At 51.2% G+C, this 22,891-nt stretch overlaps 7 protein-coding genes across 7 annotated transcripts; all 7 read right to left on the bottom strand.

Annotated features, from left to right (window-relative positions):
• Nucleotides 1-9,302: 9,302 nt before the first annotated feature.
• On the bottom strand, nucleotides 9,303-9,995 carry AKAW2_31525S (WD40 repeat domain-containing protein; the record flags this gene model as incomplete). The annotated part of the gene is made up of 1 exon (XM_041688160.1): nucleotides 9,303-9,995. One exon carries the CDS (start codon nucleotides 9,993-9,995, stop codon nucleotides 9,303-9,305), a length of 693 nt encoding a protein of 230 aa, XP_041541972.1.
• Nucleotides 9,996-10,806: 811 nt separating this feature from the next.
• On the bottom strand, nucleotides 10,807-11,559 carry AKAW2_31524S (uncharacterized protein; the record flags this gene model as incomplete). Its single annotated transcript, XM_041688159.1, has 1 exon — nucleotides 10,807-11,559. One exon carries the CDS (start codon nucleotides 11,557-11,559, stop codon nucleotides 10,807-10,809), a length of 753 nt encoding a protein of 250 aa, XP_041541971.1.
• Nucleotides 11,560-11,652: 93 nt separating this feature from the next.
• On the bottom strand, nucleotides 11,653-12,824 carry AKAW2_31523S (uncharacterized protein; the record flags this gene model as incomplete). The annotated part of the gene is made up of 2 exons (XM_041688158.1): nucleotides 11,653-12,270; nucleotides 12,318-12,824. The coding sequence occupies 2 exons, from the start codon at nucleotides 12,822-12,824 to the stop codon at nucleotides 11,653-11,655; spliced, it is 1,125 nt and encodes a 374-aa protein (XP_041541970.1).
• Nucleotides 12,825-14,740: 1,916 nt separating this feature from the next.
• On the bottom strand, nucleotides 14,741-15,856 carry AKAW2_31522S (uncharacterized protein; the record flags this gene model as incomplete). The annotated part of the gene is made up of 1 exon (XM_041688156.1): nucleotides 14,741-15,856. The coding sequence occupies one exon, from the start codon at nucleotides 15,854-15,856 to the stop codon at nucleotides 14,741-14,743; it is 1,116 nt and encodes a 371-aa protein (XP_041541969.1).
• Nucleotides 15,857-17,037: 1,181 nt separating this feature from the next.
• AKAW2_31521S (wax synthase family protein) lies at nucleotides 17,038-18,089 on the bottom strand (the record flags this gene model as incomplete). The annotated part of the gene is made up of 2 exons (XM_041688155.1): nucleotides 17,038-17,497; nucleotides 17,557-18,089. The coding sequence occupies 2 exons, from the start codon at nucleotides 18,087-18,089 to the stop codon at nucleotides 17,038-17,040; spliced, it is 993 nt and encodes a 330-aa protein (XP_041541968.1).
• A 763-nt stretch (nucleotides 18,090-18,852) lies between these two features.
• On the bottom strand, nucleotides 18,853-19,663 carry AKAW2_31520S (uncharacterized protein; the record flags this gene model as incomplete). The annotated part of the gene is made up of 3 exons (XM_041688154.1): nucleotides 18,853-19,010; nucleotides 19,121-19,393; nucleotides 19,456-19,663. 3 exons carry the CDS (start codon nucleotides 19,661-19,663, stop codon nucleotides 18,853-18,855), a joined length of 639 nt encoding a protein of 212 aa, XP_041541967.1.
• Nucleotides 19,664-20,901: 1,238 nt separating this feature from the next.
• Nucleotides 20,902-21,768, bottom strand: AKAW2_31519S (ankyrin repeat domain-containing protein; the record flags this gene model as incomplete). Its single annotated transcript, XM_041688153.1, has 1 exon — nucleotides 20,902-21,768. One exon carries the CDS (start codon nucleotides 21,766-21,768, stop codon nucleotides 20,902-20,904), a length of 867 nt encoding a protein of 288 aa, XP_041541966.1.
• Nucleotides 21,769-22,891: the final 1,123 nt, after the last annotated feature.

The raw sequence follows: 22,891 nt of genomic DNA, 5'->3' as shown, positions 1-22,891 counted from the left end.
CTACAAACTCAGAATGAGAAACTACAAGACGAGATCCAAACGCTCCGAACTCAAATCGAAGGGCTCGACGCACCGAATCCAACGCGATCGTGGGCCGCCGTAGCAGCGGACACGAACATCTGCGAACCAAGCAAGAACCGACGCACCGAAAAGGACAAGAACTGTATCCGAATCAGCACCCAACCGTTGCCAACTGACACAACCGGTATATACACCAATACTAATGAAATTGGCCGTTACCTCCCCATGCCGTCTGCGAACAACCACATCAGGACCGCCTTACTGAACGCACCATCCACCCACGGGGTACAGGTAGCAGGGGTTGGAACCACCAAAACTGGATATGTGATCCGTTTCAAAGACCCCGAGTTAGCTGAGACTGCCAGGAACAATACAGAATGGTTACAGGAGCTGGGCCGTGAGACAAGACTGGTAAAACCACGTTACGGGGTAGCCGTACACCATGTCCCAACACAGGGGCTGGATCTAGAGAAAGACAAAACAGGAGCCATCCGGAAAATTGCACAGGAAAATGATCTCCAGGAACGTGGGTTCCGAATCGAAGATATCGCTTGGCTTAAGAAAAAAGACAAAGCATTAGGGCCGTTCGCATCACTGGGGATCTGGTTTGACTCAGCGGAGGCGGCGAACTGGATGCTCGACAACGGCCTTCTGATCGACCAACGGTACATTGAAAGAGTAGAGAATTGTGAAATTAGGAAAAGACGCTGCTTCCGCTGTCAAGAGTTTGGTCACCTCGCATGGTCGTGCAAGGAGACACCACGGTGCGGTCACTGTGGCGACCAACATGAGCGAGCGCGATGTCCTCCAGGCGTTAGACCACGCTGTCTGGACTGTAGAGGAGAGCACGCAACCGGCAACAGCCTGTGCTCCGACGCCCGCTATAGCGCCCCCCGCACGATGCTAGAAAACAACCTTCGAATCCTGCAATTGAATATGATGAAATCGAAACCCTGCATGGAAGCCCTTATCAATGATAACCAGACCCAAAACCTGGACATACTCCTCGTCCAGGAACCATCTACCACTATATATCGAAGCCATGTGAACCATAGCGCATGGAGACTACACCGACCAACAGTAACAAGCGATTCTGTCAGATTCAGGAGCCTTATCTATGTTAATCGGAGACTCTCTACGTCCTCCTACCAACAGGTGCACTGCGACCAACCTGATCTAACAGCAATCAAGATCCGGACACCCGGACTACAGATTCTGGTCTTCTCGGTGTACATCGAACCTATACCAATGCATAATCCGGGAGAAGCGTCAGCAAGACGTGTACTATCAGCCATACGTGACACGATACATAGTACTCTACAAAACACAAAAAAGACCACTAGTCTCATACTGTCAGGAGACTTCAATCGTCACCACCCGGCTTGGGGTGGTAACCATGTCCAATCCCGTTTCATCGAAGATGCGAGCGAATTGATCAATTTCTTCAACACCTACAGCCTTCGGAGCTGCCTCCCACGCGGCACGGCAACTTTCTGGTCACTAAGCCACCCCGGTAGAAACTCTACTATCGATCAGACATTGACGGACCGTCCGGGGATGCTTCTCAAATGCCATCTTTACCATGATAATTACGGCTCCGACCACCGAGCAACCTACTCGGAATGGAGCCTCCGAATGCCGCGCAACCCCGACACCAAACCAAGGAAGGCGTACGAACGAGCCGACTGGGAAAAGATTGGATGGGATATATGGGGAAGCATGAGGCCCTGGGAGACGCCAGACACAATTGAAACACTCGATGCCACGGTGGAGAAACTTATTCTAGCGACCGCGACGGCCATTGACAAGGACATCCCGAACCTACAACCGTCACCATATGCTAAGCGTTGGTTTACACCAGACCTCAAAACCCAACAAAAAGCAGTAAACCAAACACGGCGTAAATGGCAAGAGAGCTGCGCAAGGGCAGGACGGGACGACCCCTACACTAAGCTACTCTCTGAGGATATGCGCCAAAAGCGCCGGACATGGACACGGGCAATTGAGAAAGCCAAAACCGCACATTGGAAACAGTTTCTGGACAGAGCAGGGGAAGGGAGGCTTTGGAAAGCGGCGACATACATGCGGCCACGCGAATCCTGGAGCAGCGTTCCGGCTCTCAAGGTCGATAACCGCAGCGTGACTGGAAACCAAGAGAAGGCCGAAGCATTTATGGATACATTCTTCCCGACGATGGCGCCGGCCCAGGAAGAGACACTCATACGAATCCCAGCGGAACTTCCATGGCAACCAATTACAGAACTCGAAGTCTATAGATCCTTACAGGCAGCGAAGAGCTCGACGGCGCCCGGAGAGGACGGACTCCCGATGCTGATCTGGAAACGGCTGTGGGGACACCTTGGAAACCTCATCACGCGAATTTTCGCAGCATCGATTGACTTAGGGTACCACCCCCGAAAGTGGAGAAGCGCCCGGCTTGTGGTTCTACGTAAACCCGGGAAGTCTGATTACTCGATCCCGGGAGCGTACCGGCCGATCTCACTGCTGAACACACTCGGCAAATTACTTGAGGCGGTAATGGCCCGGCGGCTGTCCTACCTCGCAGAGCACTACGGACTTCTCCCGGACACCCAGTTCGGCGGACGTCCGGGGCGAACAACCGAGCAGGCCCTGCTGGTGTTGACTAACGCAATCGACCGGGCGTGGTATGGACAGAGAGTAGTTACCTTGGTAGCCTTTGATCTGAAGGGTGCTTTCAATGGCGTGAACAAGACCAGTCTTGATATTCGTCTCCAAGCTAAAGGCATTCCTAAGGTCGCTCGAAGGTGGATTGCAAGCTTCATGAGCGGTCGACAAGCCAGAATTGGGTTCGATGACTACTGCTCCGATGTGATACCGCTGGGAAATGCCGGGCTGGCGCAAGTTTCCCCCTTATCCCCTATCCTCTTTGCTTTTTTCAACAGTGATCTGGTGGACCAACCAGTCAATTTTCACGGCGGTGCATCAGCCTTCATCGACGATTACTTCCGTTGGCGGGTTGGACGATCTGCTGAAGAGAACTTGGCTAAACTCCAATCCGAGGATATACCCCGGATTGAAGCCTGGGCTCGGAAAACAGGATCGAGCTTTGCTGCCGAAAAGACTGAACTCATCCATATCATCAGGAAGAGAAGGGAACAATGTCGAGGTCATATCACACCATAAACAGCAGCGTCATCACTCCAACAACTGCAAAGCTCCTCGGCGTCATTTTTGACCATGAACTACGGTGGAAGGAACATGTGCAACAAGCTGTCAAGCGAGCTACCAAGGTCAACGTGGCGATTGGGGGGCTGCGGCAGCTTCGGCCTGAACAGATGCGACAGCTATACGAAGCGTGTGTCACACCAGTTGTCCAATATGCGTCAACTGTGTGGCACGACTCACTGCGAGACAAAACACACCTGAGACAGTTACGCACCGTGCAGCGTACGGCACTTATTCGCATTCTCTCCGCCTTCCGAACGGTAGCCACATCCACTCTCGATGTCGAAGCTTATATACTACCTATCCATCTTCGCCTACGCCAGCGTGCTCACACCACCATCACTCAACTCCACATGTTTCCGCGGAAGCATCCAATCCGGGAAGTCCTGCTTCGGGCCCGGAGACGACGAGATAATGTCGGATCACACGCCCGGTTCCCGCTCGCGGAGGCTCTGAAAACCATGAACCTAGAAAGGCTCGACGACCTGGAAATGATTGATCCAGCCCCACAATCACCGTGGCGGACTGAAGCCTTCTCTAAAATCGACATTGCGACCAATAGAGAAATAGCGATGGAGTAGGCGGAGGCAGCACGGTCCGAGTCGGACCTTGTGGTGTACTCCGACGCCTCGGGGTGCCAAGGCCACCTGGGTGCCGCAGCCGCAGTCCTCGATGACTAATCGGTAACGACTGGGAGCCTACAGATACAGGTCGGACCCATGGGTTAATGGTCGGTGCATGCCGCCGAACTAATCGGTATACTTTATGCGATCAATCTTATCAATAAAATCGTGCTGCAACAGCGGAGAGCCGGCCAGAAACGAGCGAGAACAGTCACTATATTCAGCGACAGCATGTCAGCACTGCTGGCTATTCAGAAACCCGGTAGTAAATCAGGCCAACAAATTATCTATGCGATCCTTCAAGCAGCCAAGAATACGAGAACACACGGGGTTACGATTCGATTGCAGTGGGTTCCCGGACACAGCGAGATCCTCGGTAACGACACAGCCGATCGGCTGGCCAAAGAAGCAGCCATATTTGGCAAGACACACCCGTTCTCTCCCCTGCTCTCGCGTGAAAGAGCATACATCAGGCAAGGAATCCTTACTCAATGGGAGCAAGAATGGAAAGAGTCCAGGGACAGCGGCCATCTTCGGAAAATCGACAACACACTGCCAGCAAAATACACCAGACGACTCTACGGAGCTCTGCCAAGAAATCGAGCATACCTTCTGACCCAGATACGGTCTGGACATTTCTGGCTGTCCACGTACGGAAAGTTGTTCGGCTTCCGCGATGATGACCAGTGCCTCTGCGGTGAACGGGAAAGTATAATACACGTCCTTCTAGATTGCCCGCTGCTCAGAGACTTACGTCGAGAGCTCCGGGCAAAGGTCGGTGATGCGCTCAATAGCATGTCAGTCCTGCTGGGCGAATCTTGTCAGGAGGGTGGAAGTAGAGTCAGCAACGCTTCGCGCACTAAGACAGTCGAGGCCGTCTTGGATTTTGCGGAAGCATCCCAGCGATTTCGAAGCCGCGTGCCATAAGGGCAGCTAACTAACATCAACGGCGCAAAGGCCACAATAGGCCCCGACGAGGCTCTAAGTTCGTTTAAGAAGTGGTACAGGACCAATGTTTCTTAAATAGATACATATAGTGGTAGTAGCCTGCATATCGCCTTAGCGAGGGGTCAGGGTAAATGAAACCATCCATCCATCCATCCGGCTATACGGGTGCGGTGGTGGAGATTTTGATTTTGGGAGACTTCAACCGGCAGGACCAACTCTGGGGAGGAGACGACGTGTCTTTGAGAAGACAAGGTGAAGCGGATCCAATCATCGACCTCATGAACGAATGTGCTCTCAGTAGTCTTCTCAAACGAGGCACAGAGACATGGCATGGCGGAGGATACAGCGGGGACTGCGAGTCGACGATCGACCTGGTCCTGGCCTCGGACAACCTAACAGACTCCGTGATTAAGTGTGCCATACTCGGGACGGAGCACGGCTCGGACCACTGCGCTATTGAGACCGTCTTTGATGCCCCCTGGTCGCTCCTACAGCATCAGGGACCACTTCTGTTGAAAAATGCTCCATGGAAAGAGATTAATGCCAGGATAGCGAACACTCTTGCCGCCACTCTGGCGGAGGGCACAGTGCAGCAGAAAACCGATCGGCTCCTGTCGGCGGTATCGGAAGCGGTGCATGCGTTAACACCAAAGTCAAAACCATCAGCACACGCGAAGCGGTGGTGGACCGCTGATTTAACGCAGCTCCGACATATACACACATACTGGAGGAATCACGCCCGCTCCGAGCGACGGGCGGGACGAAAAGCACCCTACCTGGAGACAATGGCCCGAGGCGCGGCAAGACAATACCATGATGCCATCCGGCAACAAAAGAAAAAGCACTGGAATCAATTTCTTGCCGACAATGATAACATATGGAAAGCCGCTAGATACCTGAAGTCGGGAGAAGACGCAGCGTTCGGGAAGATCCCGCAGCTCCTCAGAGCGGATGAGACCACGACCACTGATCATACGGAGCAGGCAGAAGAATTGCTGGCCAAATTCTTCCCGCCCCTGCCGGACAACATTGACGATGAAGGGACTCGACCACAAAGAGCGCCCGTCGAGATGCTTGCCATGACGATAGAGGAGATCGAACGACGGCTGATGGCGGCAAAGTCTTGGAAGGCACCTGGCGAAAACGGTCTGCCAGCAATAGTCTGGAAGATGACTTGGCCTACGGTCAAGTACAGAGTCCTGGATCTCTTCCAGGCGTCGCTGGAAGAAGGCACGTTGCCAAGACAGTGGAGACATGCGAAGATCATACCGCTCAAAAAGCCGAACAAAGAGAACTACACCATTGCCAAAGCATGGAGACCGGTTTCGCTCCTCGCGACGCTGGGCAAGGTACTGGAATCCGTGGTCGCAGAAAGGATCTCACGCGGTGGAGACTCACGGTTTGCTCCCGACCAGCCACTCCGGTGGGTTGAGGCATTCTGCCCGGAACGAACGGCGGCTATCCAAATCAATGGGCAATTGTCTGAGGTCCACAGCCTGCCACAGGCTGGACTGCCGCAGGGCTCGCCGCTGTCCCCGATCCTATTCCTCTTCTTCAACGCAGACATCGTACAACGACAAATCGACAGCCAGGGAGGTGCGATCGCGTTCGTAGATGATTTACTGCGTGGGTGACCGGACCAAGTGCGCAGAGTAACCGGGAAGGTATTGAAGCTATTATCAATGAAGCACTTGGCTGGGAGAAAAGGAGCGGCGCGACTTTCGAAGCAGACAAAACAGCCATTATACACTTCACTCCCAAGGCTTATAAATCGGACAAGGGGCCCTTCACCGTCAAGGGACAAACCGTTGAACCCAAAGACCATGTCAAGATCCTGGGCGTCATCATGGACGCGAGACTCAAGTACAAGGAACATATTGCAAGGGCAGCGTCCAAATGCTTGGAGGCAGCGATGGAGCTGCGGCGACTTCGCGGCCTCTCTCCAGCAACAGCACGGCAGCTATTCACATCGACAGTGGCCCCTGTAGTGGACTACGCCTCTAATGTCTGGATGCATGCATTCAAAATAAGGCCACGGGGCCGATCAACCGAGTTCAAAGGGCGGGAGCGCAGGCAATCGTCGGGACCTTTCTCACCGTTGCAACCAGCGTCGCGGAGGCAGAGGCTCACATTGCCACGGCGCAACACCGTTTTTGGAGGCGGGCAGTGAAAATGTGGACGGATCTCCACACGCTCCCAGACACCAATCCGCTCCGCCGAACTACAGCTCGGATCAGGAAACTCAAACGGTGAAACCGTTCGCCGCTGTACCAGGTGGCAAACGCGCTGAAGAACATTGATATGGAAACACTGGAGACGATTAACCCGTTTACATTAGCACCATGGGAGACACGTATGCAGACCGATGGCGAAGCCATGCCGGACCCACGGGCCGTACCGGGTGGGTCAATACAGATCGCGACCAGCAGCTCGGCACGGACGGGGGGATGGTAGGATTTGGGGTGGCGATCGAGAAGCAGCCACCTCGATATCGAAAACTGAAATTGAAGACCTTTTCCATGACACTGGGCGCAAGATCAGAGCAGAATCCGTTCTCCGCAGAGCTAGCGGCTATAGCTCATATATTAGATGGGCTGGTGGGACTGGAAGGTTTCAGGCTCAGGCTGCTCACAAGCAACAAAGCGGCGGCCCTCACGATGCGGAACCCTCGACAACAGTCAGGCCAGGAGTTCGTCTGCCAGACGTACAAGCTGATGAACAGACTGCGGAGAAAAGGAAACTACATCAAGATACTTTGGGTCCCTGCCAGCGAAGACAACAAACTGCTGGGCCTAGCTAAGGAGCAGGCCAGGGCCGCGACCCATGAGGACGCTATCCCACAAGCACAGGTTCCCAGAATGAAGTCAACAACCTTGAATCTCGCACGATCCCAAGCTGTCACCACGAAAGCCTTGCCAGAGGACGTAGGGAGACACGTCAAACGAGTGGATGCAGCACTCCCAGGAAAGCACACGCGACAGCTGTATGATGGATTATCGTGGAAAGAAGCAACTGTGCTGGCTCAACTCCGGACCGGCATGGCAAGATTAAATGAGTATCTCTACCGGATCAATGTCGCGCAGACAGACCAGTGTGCATGCGGACAAGCAAGAGAAACCGTGGAGCATTTCCTCTTCCGATGTCGGAAGTGGACTACGCAACGGATCGCACTGCTACAATGTACTCGAACTCACCGGGGCAATCTTTCCCGCTGTCTGGGCGGGAAATCGCTTTCCGATGACCAGCAATGGACACCGAACTTGGAGGCAGTACGAGCCTCAATACGATTTGCCATTGCCACGGTAGACGCGCTTCAACTGCCGAGGATAGGATGTTGAACACTTGAAGAAGAACCTTCAAGCCAGTCTATTAACAAAACTACTAACCCACAGGGATCCTACGATATTGACAGTTGAGAGAACATATTCTGAAAGAGTCTATGTATGGGCTCGAAGGAGATACCGCAGATGTACATTAGAACCGGTGTTGATAGATCAGTGATAGTTGCCCCTCCGGCTGAGCCGCCGGGCTTGAATGAAGTGTGTGTGTGTGTGTGTGTGTGTGTGTGTGTGTGTGTGTGTGGGTACGTTCAAGGATGAGGAGCCCCTACATCCGGAAACACCACCGCCAGGGCACATGCTGCGTAAGGATACCTTCCATTGGTGATCCCAATCTGGCGGCGATACCGAACACGCTCAGTAACATTCCCAAGTACATCGGCCGTTGCCTTAACGGAACGCTCAGCCCGACGATGCTGAGAGCACCTTGATATAAGCCAGCAGCACCAGCCCCTGTAATCGCTCGACCGACAGTGAAAGCCGTGGACCTCGGACTAGCAGCACATACTACGAATCCCGCTTCTCAGGTCAACATGGTAGGCACGAAACATGGACTAGTCGTTTAAACTCCCCTTCAAACAAAACAGCGATACTAAGATAAGTTGACTTTGCATCGAAGAGCTGAAACACGTTGCCAAAGGCGGGGTTGAACCGCTGTCATCGTCAGAAGATAGGCTGAGCCATACTAACCCACAATCAAAGGCTTGAAATTTAGTGGAGATACAGGCGGTCTCGAAATTCCTTTGACCTTCAGACACATGACTATTGTTTCTCAGCCCCACTGCCAAGGGCTTAGCGCGAGCCGATTATTTGAGCAATCTTCGATACAATACAGTGTGTATTGGTCGGTAACTGTTAAGACGGTTTGGTTGTATATCATGTGACTTTTACATGCTTATAACCTCGGGCCAGGTTCCAGCACACAGGACAAAATGCAGTCACATGACTTGAGTACCGGAAAAGCTGGGGCAAGTCAATGGGTTTTATCGCTGCTCTCTAGAAGTATCGGTGCTTTGCCACCACCTACTGAAGGGGGCCCGAAATATCGCGAAAACTTTGGTAATTTCTGTAGATAGCTATATAAAGCCCCAGTCTCCCTTACCCTCCTCTTGGAAAGAGATTTGAAAAATAAGAGAGCTAGGAATGCAGTCCACCACAGGGTACCTCACATGACTGAGAACGCAATTATGGCAACTCTGCCGCTCGTACTACCAAATGCAATAGTGCTGTTTTTAACTGTTGATGAGGAAGGACAATAATTTGGAGGTAGCCATAGCTCTCTTTGACCCTGAATAGTAACCCATCGATCTGCTGACAAAGATACCTCTGCCACCTTCTCAGAGGAAGTTGAGAAGCTTTCATAGTAGTTTCGGATATCGAAAGATCCTATGTTGGTAGTCAAGAGCGGCAGGTGCTCCGAAAATTCAATGTTGGTGGCAACGCGGTCAGTGCTTATGTTATGCTTGAGAGCGCCCGTAATGGTATTCCATAGCTTGATGGTGTTGTCATCTGAGCCGGATGCCAGCAGCTGGCCGTCGCCTGAGAAGGTAACTGAGAAAACCGTGCCAGAATGGCCCTCTAGTGTATACTTAAGAGTGCCTGTAGCTATATCCCACAGCTTGACAGTCTTATCCCCCGAGCCGGATGCCAGCAGCTGGCCGTCGCCTAAGAAGGCGACTGAGTAAACCGCGCCAGAGTAAACCAGGTCAGAATGGCCCTCCAGTGTATGCTTAAGAGCGCCTGTGGCTGCATCCCACAGCTTGATGGTGCTGTCATCCGGGCTGGATGCCAGCAGCTGGCCGTTGCCTGAGAAGGCGACTGAGCTAACCGAGCCAGAATGGCCCTCCAGTGTTTGCATCTCTGGATTCCAATACTCTCTACCTTTGGACCTCTGGATAACCAAGCAGGAAGTTTTCTCTCGGAAGTCTCTCTGATCAACGCTTTATGTGGTGCGAAAATCAGGCCAGAGCTATACACTTGCAATGGTGCCTTATCAACAATTTGTGCAAATTTAAGGATGAATCTGCGTGCATCTAATACAAAGACATGCATCTTATTACTGGATCTGTCCTAGATTTTCCACCACCGTTAGTCGGTCAGCTGCCACAAGCTAGTTTATTACTCACTTTGGTCAGTTGGAGCAACGAATTCACTGCAATTATGGCTTCAGATGTCATCCCCATAATACCCATAGCTTCAAACCAATGAAGTAGGTGTTCGTTTAGGAATGTGAGCACTTTGTCAAGGATTCTGGCTGGTGCTGAGCTCTGGGTAAGATGGTAAACCCAGTAACGACAGGCGTACTGAAGGGCGGGTGGAAGATATCTTGCTATAGAATCCAGATGTATTTCTGTTCGGCTGGTCCCATAGCTTGGCAGTTTGCAAATATTCTTTTTGAGATAACGGCCCATAACAGTAACACATTGGCTGGCTATGAGCTCATGCTTTGCCTTTTTATCCACCCAGAATTGAGCCGTAGCCTCTTGGTCTTTCGTACGATCATCCACCAGATAGTCGTGGAAGGACAAATGCAGGGTCCGTATAGGTAGTCTTGCATCGCTGGGTATAGACAGGACTGAATGAAATGAATCCAGATGAGCCCTGATTTGACGTTCTAGACGAATGCGACGTTCCAGATAAATGCTGCTATTGTGTTCTGGTGTGTCAAGCTACAGCTCCGCAAGAGAGTTCAATGAGAGCGGATTAGCAAGAATAATAATTACACCAATGATCTTCTGAAACTTTTCAATCAGTTCATTCCTGCCCGTAGCATCCTGGACAAGAAGTTGGTTTAGAACCGGTCGGTATGTGCCATCCATCTTTGATCCTGTAGAACTAGTGGAAAACTCCTGAAGCCGCTCGTCCGGGTCAAAACGCCTATCCGCCACGAAACGACACACCGTGGCTGCAAAGATAAAGAGCGGACAAGCCATTATTGCTAAGACTTCGATTCTTTTATCTCCAGGCCAGCCGGAGGGGAGATCATGCTGGCGCCTCTGCTGTATTTTTGAGAACTCTTCTCTAAGATATAAAGCGATGTCATGTTTTATAACATCAGCATCCAAACTCTGCAGGACAGTATTTTGGTATTTGCTTTTATCAATTTGGTCGAATCCCAAACGGATGGGTAACTCAGGCAGGCTTGTTAAGAAGAACCGGATTGCCATATTTGTTGCCATTTCAATCTTGGGTAAAAGATCGAGGATGATCTCCACGTCTTTCTCTGGTTCGCATTCATCTAAAGCGTCGACGACAATCACGGTGGAACCCATGGCTTCACCATGATTGACAGCGAGTAATGGCTGTAACATGAGCTTATCAAACTGCTCTCGAAGTGATTTTATTGGAATCGTAGGATCGTTTTCAAGAGCTGTTCGGATTCCAGGGACCATTTGAGGGATGTGGACTGCCAATTGCTTCATAATTGTTGGAAAGAACTTTACTGCTGAGCCCCGATCTCCCTCGCCCCTTTTGAAAAAAAAACTTGCCCCGAGGATGCCATCCTCTTTAAATAATCAGCCTACCGTCCTTGCAATAGTAGACTTGCCAGTACCGGCCATTCCGCTCAACCAGAATATACATCTGTCACCGGACCTACCCCAGTCCTGCACCTGTCGAAGCAACTCGGTTCGTGTTCCAATAAGGCATTCATCCTCATGCTGGTCCTCGAAGGAGCCAAAAAATGCGCCTTTGGCAAAAGGAAGATTTAACATATCAACTGCATCGCGCAGATTTTGGATATCCACGGTCAATTGATCGAGGTGATTCAGAATAGCCTCTGCTTCCTTTTGGCGGCGCACATGCTGGTCCAGGACCAGCCACTGATGCAGGTGGGACTCCTCTTCCTTGATCAAGGCCTTGAACTGCGTAAGTGGCTGGCCTGTTATAGTTGTTATACTCTGCACAATTTCTTTTCCCTTGTTGGATTGTTGTACTTTCCATACTTCGGCAGAGTATCGCAAAATTGCCACATACACACGGACAATTGATCGTTCTTTTTCGATATTCACTATGACATCATCTCTATCCCCATAGAACTGTTCTTCCATGAAGGCACAACGAGTCAGCAAATCCGCCAGGTATCCCGACGAGTCGAACAGAGCCCCTTGGAGGTCTGCATGATTTTTAGCCATCTAAACCATTAGCTGATTGTCTGGCTTGGCTGGTGCAAGGACCGTACCGTTAATCCAAGGGAAACTATCGCCCAAGCACTGGAAGCGTACCCAGTCGGATCAAATTTCACAATGTTATCGAGAACATCTTGGAAAGACAGCACTGAGTTTAATATTTTATCGGCTGTGGCCCGAATGCCATCCTTTCCCTGTTTTTTCTTGTACTGCGCCTTTGTTGCCTCAACTACCTCATCCAGTATCTCTCTCGTTCGTGCATTGCCAGCATCCCCTGACTTTGTCCCGGTAAGCGGGAAAAGGTTCGGGTCGCTCTCTGTTAACTCGTCATACGCCATCTGCCAAAAGCTCTTCGTATTATGGCCGCTGGGTTGGGAATTGTCATATTTAGAATTGGAAGGGCCGCCTTTTGCGTCCGGGTTTGCGGTGACGACTGATGTGCTTGATTTCAGGGCAACAAGAGGTGTATCTTTGTCTCTTTTTCGCCCTTTGAAGACAGTCTTCCAGTGTCCGAAGAAGCCGTGTCTCTTACTATGGATAGAATCACTGGGAGTATCCATAGTCACACCGGCGGAATTGCTTTGCAAGGAGATCTGGTCGCAGAGATGCGTAGTAGATGTGGCTGGAAACATAAGTTAGACTGTAAGAAGGGAAAGAGCCACGGAGAATCTGGCTATTTCCGGGGGAAAGAATAATGGCTGAAGACAGGGGAGTGGTTTTCAGCCAGCCATTAGCTGCAGAGAGGCCCAATTTTGACGCGTCATGCTTGTTTGCTTTTTCTCTAGCTCAAATCTGTGGTTCATGTTTCACACCTGGTGGTTGGTGCGGCTTCCTTGGAGCTCAATTGAGTCAGAGATAGGTGGTTCAAACATCCACCAGAGATGGTTTACCCAATTTGGTGACTACCAGTTCCCATGTCCTCACCAGGATCATGCTTGGAAGGGAGAAGTACCCTCCGAGGAGGGGTGGGGATGAAAAGCGATGCTACAGACAGCATCGTCCAAACAGGGAGAGCCACGATTGAGGTTCAGCAGCTGGTCGGGCACCGGAGTCATTATCGGGCCGTGCTGACAATCGCGGGTTTCGTTCCGCAAACACCACGTAGCAGGTTGTGCTCCCTACCACAGAGCTCCATCCCACATGTATCGAAGATGCCGGCAAATCTGAAAGCTCCACAGCTCGAGCAGATTCAGCATATGATCGAGAACGGGTCGTCGACGAGAGCTGAAATCGCCTTTGCCGCTGGTTGTAGCAAGCAAGCTGTAACATATATCCGTCAGAACCTGGAGGCGTTTGGCAATGTCAGAGCCCCCCGGAATGGCGTCGGCCGCCCTCGAAGTATCACCCCAACGATGCTTGAAGCCGTGTTGGAACGCTTGAAGGAAAAACCAACTCTCTATTTGGATGAATTAGTGGTTACTATATATGATGATTTTGGAAAGCGTGTAACTAAACAGAGTCTAAGCAGGGCACTTGCTTCTATTGGATGGTCGAATAAGGCGGCTCGGCAAAGAGCAAGGGAACAAAATGCAGATTTGCGAGACTTTTACCTGCATAGTCTATCCCCTTACTCGTCAAACCAGCTGGTTTACGTGGATGAGTCGGGCTGCGATAAGAGGATAGGATTTCGGCGAACTGGCTGGTCTCCCCTTGGTGTTACACCAGTTCAGATTTCTAAATTCCACCGTGATCAACGTTATCAGATATTGCCTGCCTACACTCAGAAGGGTGTTCTCTTATCTCGAGTTTTTAGAGGCTCAACTGATGCCGGTATGTTTGAGGATTTCATCGAGCAGCTTCTCCACCACTGCAACAGATGGCCAGCGCCGAGGTCCGTAATCATTATGGATAATGCATCCTTCCACCGTACAGAGCGGGTAAAACAGATGTGCCTGAATGCAGGAGTTAAGCTGCTATACCTGCCACCCTATTCTCCAGATCTTAATCCTATTGAGGAGTTCTTCGCTGAACTCAAACAATTCATCAGGCGGAGGTGGTATGAGTACGAAGATAATCCAGATCAAGGATTCGACGCTTTTCTTGAGTGGTGTGTTGGAGTTGTTGGTTCAAGGGTGCAGAGTGCTGAAGGCCATTTTCGGCACAGGTGTACTGATAGACGAATATATATAGCATTTCACGGCTGTACCACACATATAGGAAGATAGCTTATGTAGATTAACCAAAGACAACACAATTGTTTATCTTATCAATCTGACTCCCCACCATCCGCATGACAATAAAAGTTGTCTACCCAGTATCTGATATCTCTTACGAATCGACGAGCAATGCCCCATTTTACTCCCCGATTCTTGAAGTATTCGGGATCGCTTAACTCATCGATCTGGTCCAAGTCTAACCCATCACCCAGAGCCACGTCACATGCTTTACGAAATTCATCCTTCCACGACTCATTCGCAACCTGTGACTGGCAACAGTCACAGTAGGCCTGGACATTTGCGTCACGAAATCCTGCTATTTAAAGTCGCGAAGCCTTGGTGGAACAGATGGACGCGTCTTCCGAGGTGGGTGGCGATGATGACATACCCGGCTGCGTGGCCTGTGCGGGAAGCACATTTGTGATGGTAATCGGCGGGTAGGCTGACTCTGATGAGAGGCGACTACGACTCTTTTGCCCTTCAAGCCGCCGCCTCTCAGCCCTGTAGATCTGCTCACGGAACATGCCAGGCACATCTTCATGGGATTCTAATCTCTTCCCACTCTTCACGTACCGGACCAGGCTCAAAAGCTCATCTCTGTACAGTTTATAATGTTTCATCCCGTATGGATCCTGCCAACAGTGCGGCCCTAACTCACACGAACCGGGACAGCGCATTATCATGTAGACATGCTTCCAGGCCGCAGGCTCTCCAGTTAGTTCCTCCTCCGTGTTGACCTCCCGATCAAGATCCTGAAGCATACCCTGGGTGGCAGAAGATGCACCTCGCTTGTCAGTCGCCCTGCGACTGGCTGTAGAGTCCTGGTTGTCATCTACATAGTTGAATGATATTAAGAGTTTCAATTTCTTGCCGGCAAGGAAGTGATGGACCCATTCGAGAAGCTGTCTCTCGATATCAGGCCAGTCAATATCTGTTTTATCAAACTGTCGAGTAAGTTTGTCACGCCGAGGAACCGTCACCACAATGGACGTGTCGTCCAATGCAATCTTTTTGTGTGGATATTTGAGGCATAGCTTCTCTCTCAATATTGGTTGGAGGAACAGCCTCCAATAAAATCCAGGGGCAAGAACCAGATCTTGTTCCGTATCTTTGATCACAGTCTTTGTGTTGAGAGTAACCTTCCATTCAATCCAATAGTGAATACAGGTGGGTGGGTCCTCATCATACGTCTTCCCTTCAACCCAGTCTCCGTACTGGAGGAGCGGAAGTTTATCTGTGTGGGAGGCGCGTGGTTGAGGGGCGGGATACTCAAAGGAGGTCGGAGAGTTGGCGTTGACAAGGCTAAGACTTGACGGCGAGGAGGTACGACTGAAATTTCCGGGAGTGGGTGCATACCATGGCGACTCGTCGCATCGCCACGATTCGTTTCGGTATGTGACGTCATCATTTCCAGGGCTAAATAATCCCGAGCTCATCTCTTTAGTGATCGAGACTCCTGTGGTTAGCAATATCGGGTCAAAACTCGCACACTACGCTGCCTCAGCAGCTGTTGTTCGCCGGCGAATAACGGTTAACAGCTGCAGGCGAAGAGGATTGGGAAACGACCGTCTTATTTTGTCACATCAAACAATAGAAAAAGTACTGTGCGTTTATCGACTGCATGAGTTACAACAAGGCAGCGATACGTGGTTGCCAGAAAGGGGAAGTTGATGCCACATGGCCCGTCTGCAAGGGACCAGGAACAGGCGTTCCTAGCTCCCTGAGATCTACGGTGCCGGGGCGGGAGGTTCCATGTACTTCCATGGGTATCTCCCGTGGTTAACTATTGTCGTGGTGGGATTGTGCGGATTTAATAAGCCATTAGCATAAGGGCACAATTCAATACCGTTTTATATATATTTCAGGTATTGTACAATCAAAATTCCTGGCCACCCTCATTCTTAAGCGCGTGGCTCTCTATAACTTCCCCGCTAAGGTCTTGGCAGTGGGGCGAGAAAACAATCGGTCTGTGTTTCAAGGTCAGTGGAATTTCGAGACCAACTGTACTGGGCACAGCGACGCTGACAATTGTAGTATCGAGGACTACCAGAAAATGTTCCACAACACAGAGACGCGATAACGATTGCTAGCCGTCATGTCTCCGTTAGCGCTGTAGTCTGGTATTTTCTACCTTCAAAGTGAACATTGTCAGTTTCCTCCATCGATATTTCAATGTGACATGAGCAACTGGCGATCAACACGCCCAATTGGATACGTAGCAGCATCGGTCTCAGCCTAAGCTGACAGGCCACTTACTATGCCAGCCAAGAAGCATCTTGGATCATGGATCATGCATGCCAGGAGCAAAAGGGGCCACGGAAGGAAGGCTGTGCAGGCAAGCGAGAGGGTCTCTGAATTTTCCCTACAAAACTTTCTGATCCCCTGTGATAAGCGGTAAATGCAGTTTAAAGAATCCATACGAAATCTACTATCACTGAAGACACGATTGATAATACCATCAAATACTGCGCTCTACCTGACTACCTCACCACATTGGGGGCTGAAATTCACAACCCTCATCTCGTTTATGCAACTTCACCCGCCTGCTCTTTACAAAAGGCAAAACGCCTGATTAATCATAGCTCATTGCCCACTGCTTAGCTGCACCATGTCACATTCAGAGATTGTCTTGTAACATTCCGACAATGCTCACAGGGACCACCGAGTCATTAAGACCTGCGTTGGAACGATACAACATCGGATAAAGGTATGCAGGAAACGACCAGACCAGAAAGCTTCCGACCCAGAGAAAACCAAATATCCGTTCACCGCGGGACGCCGTCCTATTGCGAGACGGCCCGCCACAACGAAGTATAACAGAGTAAGCATTGATTGCCAGATCTTCCAATATTAAACCGAAGGCCTGCGTGCAGAAGAACTGCACAGCCCCGGAGCTAGATGGCAATAGCCCCGATGATAAGTCAATAAGAAAGTGCATGAAAGCTGAGGTTGCAAACACCGTTACAACTCTGGCATATCGATCGGCGAGCGTCCACAGCTGGAAGCGAAAAATATCGCTTGCAAAAAATCGAGAGATGGCGCGGAATTTGTGAGAATTTGATTGGTGCCACACGCGACTATTCCGGTATTAGTTGAATACCAATAAAGAAAAGAACAGAGTTAGAGGGGTTTTTACCTCCACAGTCTTCGCAGACTATATGCATCCGACAAGGTTCCGTACAAAGGAGGCCAGTCCTGCGGTTTACTCCACCTCGCAAGAACGCTGGTGAATGCGAAGAGATAATAGAAACCACCCTGACTGGCCAATAAGCCTATGCCAGCTGCAATGCCCGAAAAGACTCGAATGGCGATCTCTTCCGCAGTAATTTCGGAGATCCTCCGAACCAACGGCACACGAGATGCAACGAGGAAGCGAGATCCCACTTCAGGATCGCCCATCGAGCCGAGCACATCGAGGGCCAGGTAACTGAGGAGGATAATTCCCGCAGATCGACGGAGAAATGCGGCTCGGTCGCAGGTGATCGCCTCAGGAACATGATTCACTTGCTCAGGCGTTCCAATGCATCGCGCATTGAAGGCCGCCCAGATACCAAACCGTACACGGGCCACCCAGGTTGCATTTAGCGGCTCGGGCGATTTCGCCGCGGAGGGGTCAGCAAATTCCCAACGCGTCAACAAACCTATGTCGATATAATGAAGCAGTAACATGACCGAATAACCACCTGCCAGGCTGGCCCATGGTGTCCGAACGAAGTATCCCAATGCGGTGGAGATACAATGGCCAGTACATAGTGCGACAATCACCAATGCGCCAGGCCTCAGGCTTGAAGGGGCCGAGGTGAAGCCCAGTGTGGTCACCACCACGGCAGTTTGAAGGGAAATTGATAAGAAAGGATTCAAGGGCATTCTCTATACTCTATTGCTGGACTTGGGGGTTTTTAGCTGTCGCAAGGTTGTAGCAGACAAAGCAGGGAGCCAAAGAGTATCTTATACGTTAAGGGAAAGATCAGAAATTGTGAATAGGAGGAATAGAAGATGGTTATGTACAGTACCTTTGGCCCAACCAAACAAAGGAGCAGGGAAGCTTGGACACCTTCTGGCCTAAAGTTGGGGCTTATCAAAGAGTAAGGGGCGAACCCTTGCACCAAGCACACCCTGGTCCAGTCTACATGGTGATTGAGGGTAGTTACAGTCTTTGCCTACTGCAAGATTTTGACAGAACATAAAGTACTGTATAAGCCGCCATCAAGATAGATACAGTTTAATTCTGGAATAACACTGAGCGTCCAGAACACTGTCACCTCCCTATCTTGCCGCTCTTGTAAAAGAGCCGACTCTACGACACACGCTATCACCGACGTCTCTCCCCCGAGAGGATGAAAGACGTGGATGCTTATCAAAAGGGAAATCCGTGGAAGCAATATACTGAACCATAAGCAACTACAAATTTCATACTTATATAACATGAGTCCTAGTTCTGAATGCGACACGAGCAATCAAGGCAGGCAGCCTCCAGCCGTTCCAGTATCCTTGACGACAATCGTGACGTGGCGTGCTGATTGAAAAGAGCGCTCACCAGATACTCAACTGGGATTCTATGGAACCAGTGCAATAGAACTAGCTTCTTCTCTGTACCGATTAGCCAGGTCCAACATCAAGTCACCGTAATAAACAGCCCACGCTCTCTGTAAGAGACCTTCGTCTCGGCGACAACGCAAACATGTGATATACATACATACCTTCCGTACTAAGACAAAGCGGTGTTTTGCGCTGGACATTGGGAGGCCAATAGTGGTGGTCCTTTCCGAAACGGGCTTGGAGATACTTGGATACCAGTCTCGTGATCACGAAGCATTCCAGTCTTTCTGCGTGGTCGAGAGCGCTTTTGAACAAGCAGGATGTGCCGGGCGTTCTAACATATATGCCAAACGATGGGTTACACTCCACATGGTTTGGTGTCCCAGATACTGGCCGTGAGGCACTCGACTTTTGCGGCAGTGTTTGACATTTGCCTGACCACATGTCAGCATATTCCTGCGGTCAAATCAGGGAACAGCGTATGAGATAGACTCACTAGGCCTTGGGTCGAGGAAACGGCCGCTGTATGCCTGCCTTGCTAATTTAGGGTCATCCTGTGCGGTGTCTAGGCTGGCTATAAACCGCAAACGGCCACCAGCATCGTGGTTCGGTAGGATTGACGGTCGATACACTTTTGTATCTCTGGGGATAATGACCGCCTTCATTGCTGAGATTTTAGGTTGAGGTTGAATCCGGCGAGCCATGAGGATGGGAGTATATAGAAGATGCAAAGTCGAATAGATGCAAATACCGCGGTTGTTCAAGTACTGATGTACTCATGAGCTGGCCCGGTACACGTGTTACCGGCTGGCCCCTTATAAAGAGTAAGTTGTGGATACTGTACTGAACGGACACACGACGCTTAACGTCTATAGGTCGGGCTGAATATCATCTCGCATGGATATGAGAACATGTTTGTAAATCTCCAAAGGCTGAATGTGATTCTGGGCATGGTGGAGTACTGGACGCATGCTGCAGGAGTAGTCCAGGACCTCCTCTACTCGACTTTCGCATGAGACTGTGGCTGGGCTGCTCTGCTATGTGAGACAACATGGGGCGCGAAACATAATGGTTCGTAGGGCATCTGGACAGTGCGCTAAGCTCGATATGCTCTAGCGCACGTTGCGTAGTACGCTAACTCCTTCCAGCAAAGAATCCCATGGCTTACCGCCTCCAGCCAATGGTGGGGGCACTGCCCGGAGGAGCCAAGGGAACATTCGCCGTACAACTACTGGGTCATTACGTCAATTCCTTTTATACCGGAGAAGCAGAAAGTAATGCCAGCAACTATCCCTAGTCGACTTTTGAAGGGAATACAGGAGCCTCAGGAATCATACAGCATCTCACACAGTCACATGACGTCTGCATTAGCGAGGGCAAGCAGCTGTGTTGCGACGCACTGAATGTGATAGTGCAGAAAGCACGGAGCGAAGACTTACTCCTCGTACCGATTCTACCTAGCCACGGTTGCTCAGACATGATGAGTAGCATGAGTGAGCATCCTACGTGACCGGTCACCTGACGCTCACTTGACGGTTTGTCAATTCACCATTTGCCTCCCCTAGGCTCAGTTGATTAATGTGTAGGATTACTACCAGTACAGCATATATTATGGCTGCGGTCCGTTCTGGGACTATTCACTGAGAGCGGCAAAGCCGTATCTGTACTTCGAGATAGAGTTCTGCACGCCGGCTCTACCTAGTCCAGTAGAGATAATCACTGATACGAAAAAGAAAAAGACTATATCATAAGGTCTGACTGGATGAGGCGGGGGCTTCTACGAGTAACATACGCATGCTCTGAGTATTGCATCTAAGTGATTGTGCTCTGGCTAACATCAGTCATGTAACGTAAGTTTCCGAATGATAACATGTAGTACTGTAATCAGGAGTCGCCCGATGGCGATCAGATTACCCGCGCTCCAGGATGCCGGTACCACCTGTCATCCGAGTCTATATGCTTTAAGAAGATCAGCAATTTCTGCATGTCCCATCTCATGAGCGGCCGCCAGTGCTGGTCGCCGGAAGTAATCCCCTTCAATCACGACTCTTCTGTCCTGAAGCAAACGTCTCACAACGTTGAACTGTCCCGCATACACCGCCCAGCACAGCGGACTGCGTCCAATGAGGTCCGCCCGGTTGACATCCAGCTGAGGATCTTGAAGGAGGAGATCGACCACATCATGATGCCCGGCTGCCGCGGCCCGGCATAGTGGGGTCTCGCCTGCCAGGGTTGGGAGATTAATGTCCAAGCGATCCCGGTGCTCGAGGAATAAGTTCACAATCTTGGTGTGGCCTCGTCCCGCTGCCAGGCCCAGTGCCGATGCGTTTCCCGCGCAGATTGGATCCAGCTGCAGATCGTCTCTCGCAAGCAACAGTCTGGCCATGTTAATGTCTGCTTGATGCACGGCCCACACAAGTGGAGTCCAACCGGTCATGCCCGGTACATTGATATCCAGTCTCTCCTCGCAGAGAAGTAGCCGTGCTATGGTTCGGTTCCGGTACTGGATCGCATGATGGAGGGATGTTGATCCATCCCGGCCTACAACATTAAGATCGAGGTCGTCTTCGCATAGCAGCCGCTTTGTCAGAATCTCGTCAGAGCGCTTCGTCGCCCACCAGAGTGCGGTCCGCCCACATGTATCTCCCACATTTGCATCCACCTCTGGCGCAGCGAGGAGCAGCTTGGCAACGGACAGGTACCCGCGGGTTGTGGCTTCATGCAGAGCTGTGAACCCGTCGTCGTTCCGGCCGTTTAGCTTGATGTCTGGTTGGTTGAGCAAGAGCGTGAGCAAATCAAGATCCGCCATGCCTGCGGCTAGATGTAAGGGGGAATTCCCGCTGGCCGTGCGCACATCGGCATCCGTAGGGGCTTCCAGCAGAAGCTGGCAGATGCGGTTCCTGCGGAGGGCAACGGCCAGACATAATGGCGGCATTTCTTCGTATATCTTCCAGTGCCCATCGGCACCGCAAAGCGAGACATCAAGGTCACTGCGTGTCAGGAGCAGGGCGACGATTCGTCTATTGTCTTTGATGATGGCACGATGCAGGGCGGTCATACCAAGACAATCCTGCGCGTTCACATCAAGGTCCTGCTTCTGAAGCAAGAGCTGCACAAGTCCGTCATCGTTGTGCAGAACAGCATAGTGCAGAACCGTCCGGTCCTTCAAGTCTCGTGCTGAGACGTCAATGTCGCCATGCGCTAGGAGCGCGCGACCGCCGCAGCCAAAGTCTTTGCGCATGGCGTACATCAATGGCGAGGCTGACTGGCCCTGTGGATGCATCTCAATTCTCGCATCGGCCAGAAGCAATCGCAGAATGACGAGGTGCCGATGCTTGATGGCATCCAGCAGCGGTGTCTTGTTGTCTCGGCTTCCTGCGTTGATATCCGTACGGGCATCTGAAAGCAACACCTGAACAACCTCTACATCCTCCCTCCGCACCGCTACACCAAGCGGGGTCAAGCCCAGTCCCTCGCCGCGGCAGTTGACATCAATGCCGTCGTACGAAAGCAGCCATCTCACAACGGGTGCCTGTCCGAACATTGCGGCAACATGAAGAGGTGTGTAGCCATGGAGATACACATTGACGCGGGCCCGGTAATAACACATCGTCTGGACAAGTTCCAGCTTACCATAACGCGCCGCCCAGTGCAGCGCCGAGCTGTTTTCGAACCGTACGTTGAAGCGATAGAGCACCGGTAGCAGCTGTCGATGTACATGCGAATTGGTGAGACACAGAGAATGGATGTCCTTGGCCCGCTCCAGATGGTCCATGACACAAAGTAAGAGCTCTCCCGGTAGGTCCAGCAGCAACATGCTGGTCATAGGAGGTGGTAGGTGTTCTTGGGATCGTGCAAAAGAGAGCTTGGCTGAGATGTGGTCACACCAGGAGGTAACAGCGAGGCTCTAGGAAGGTACACGCGCCGAGATG

This window comes from Aspergillus luchuensis, chromosome 3 (assembly GCF_016861625.1).
Source record: "Aspergillus luchuensis IFO 4308 DNA, chromosome 3, nearly complete sequence".
Classification (NCBI taxonomy): Eukaryota; Fungi; Ascomycota; class Eurotiomycetes; order Eurotiales; family Aspergillaceae; genus Aspergillus; species Aspergillus luchuensis.
The sequence above is the reverse complement of the archived record's forward strand: the minus strand, read 5'-3'. Positions and strand labels throughout refer to the sequence as shown.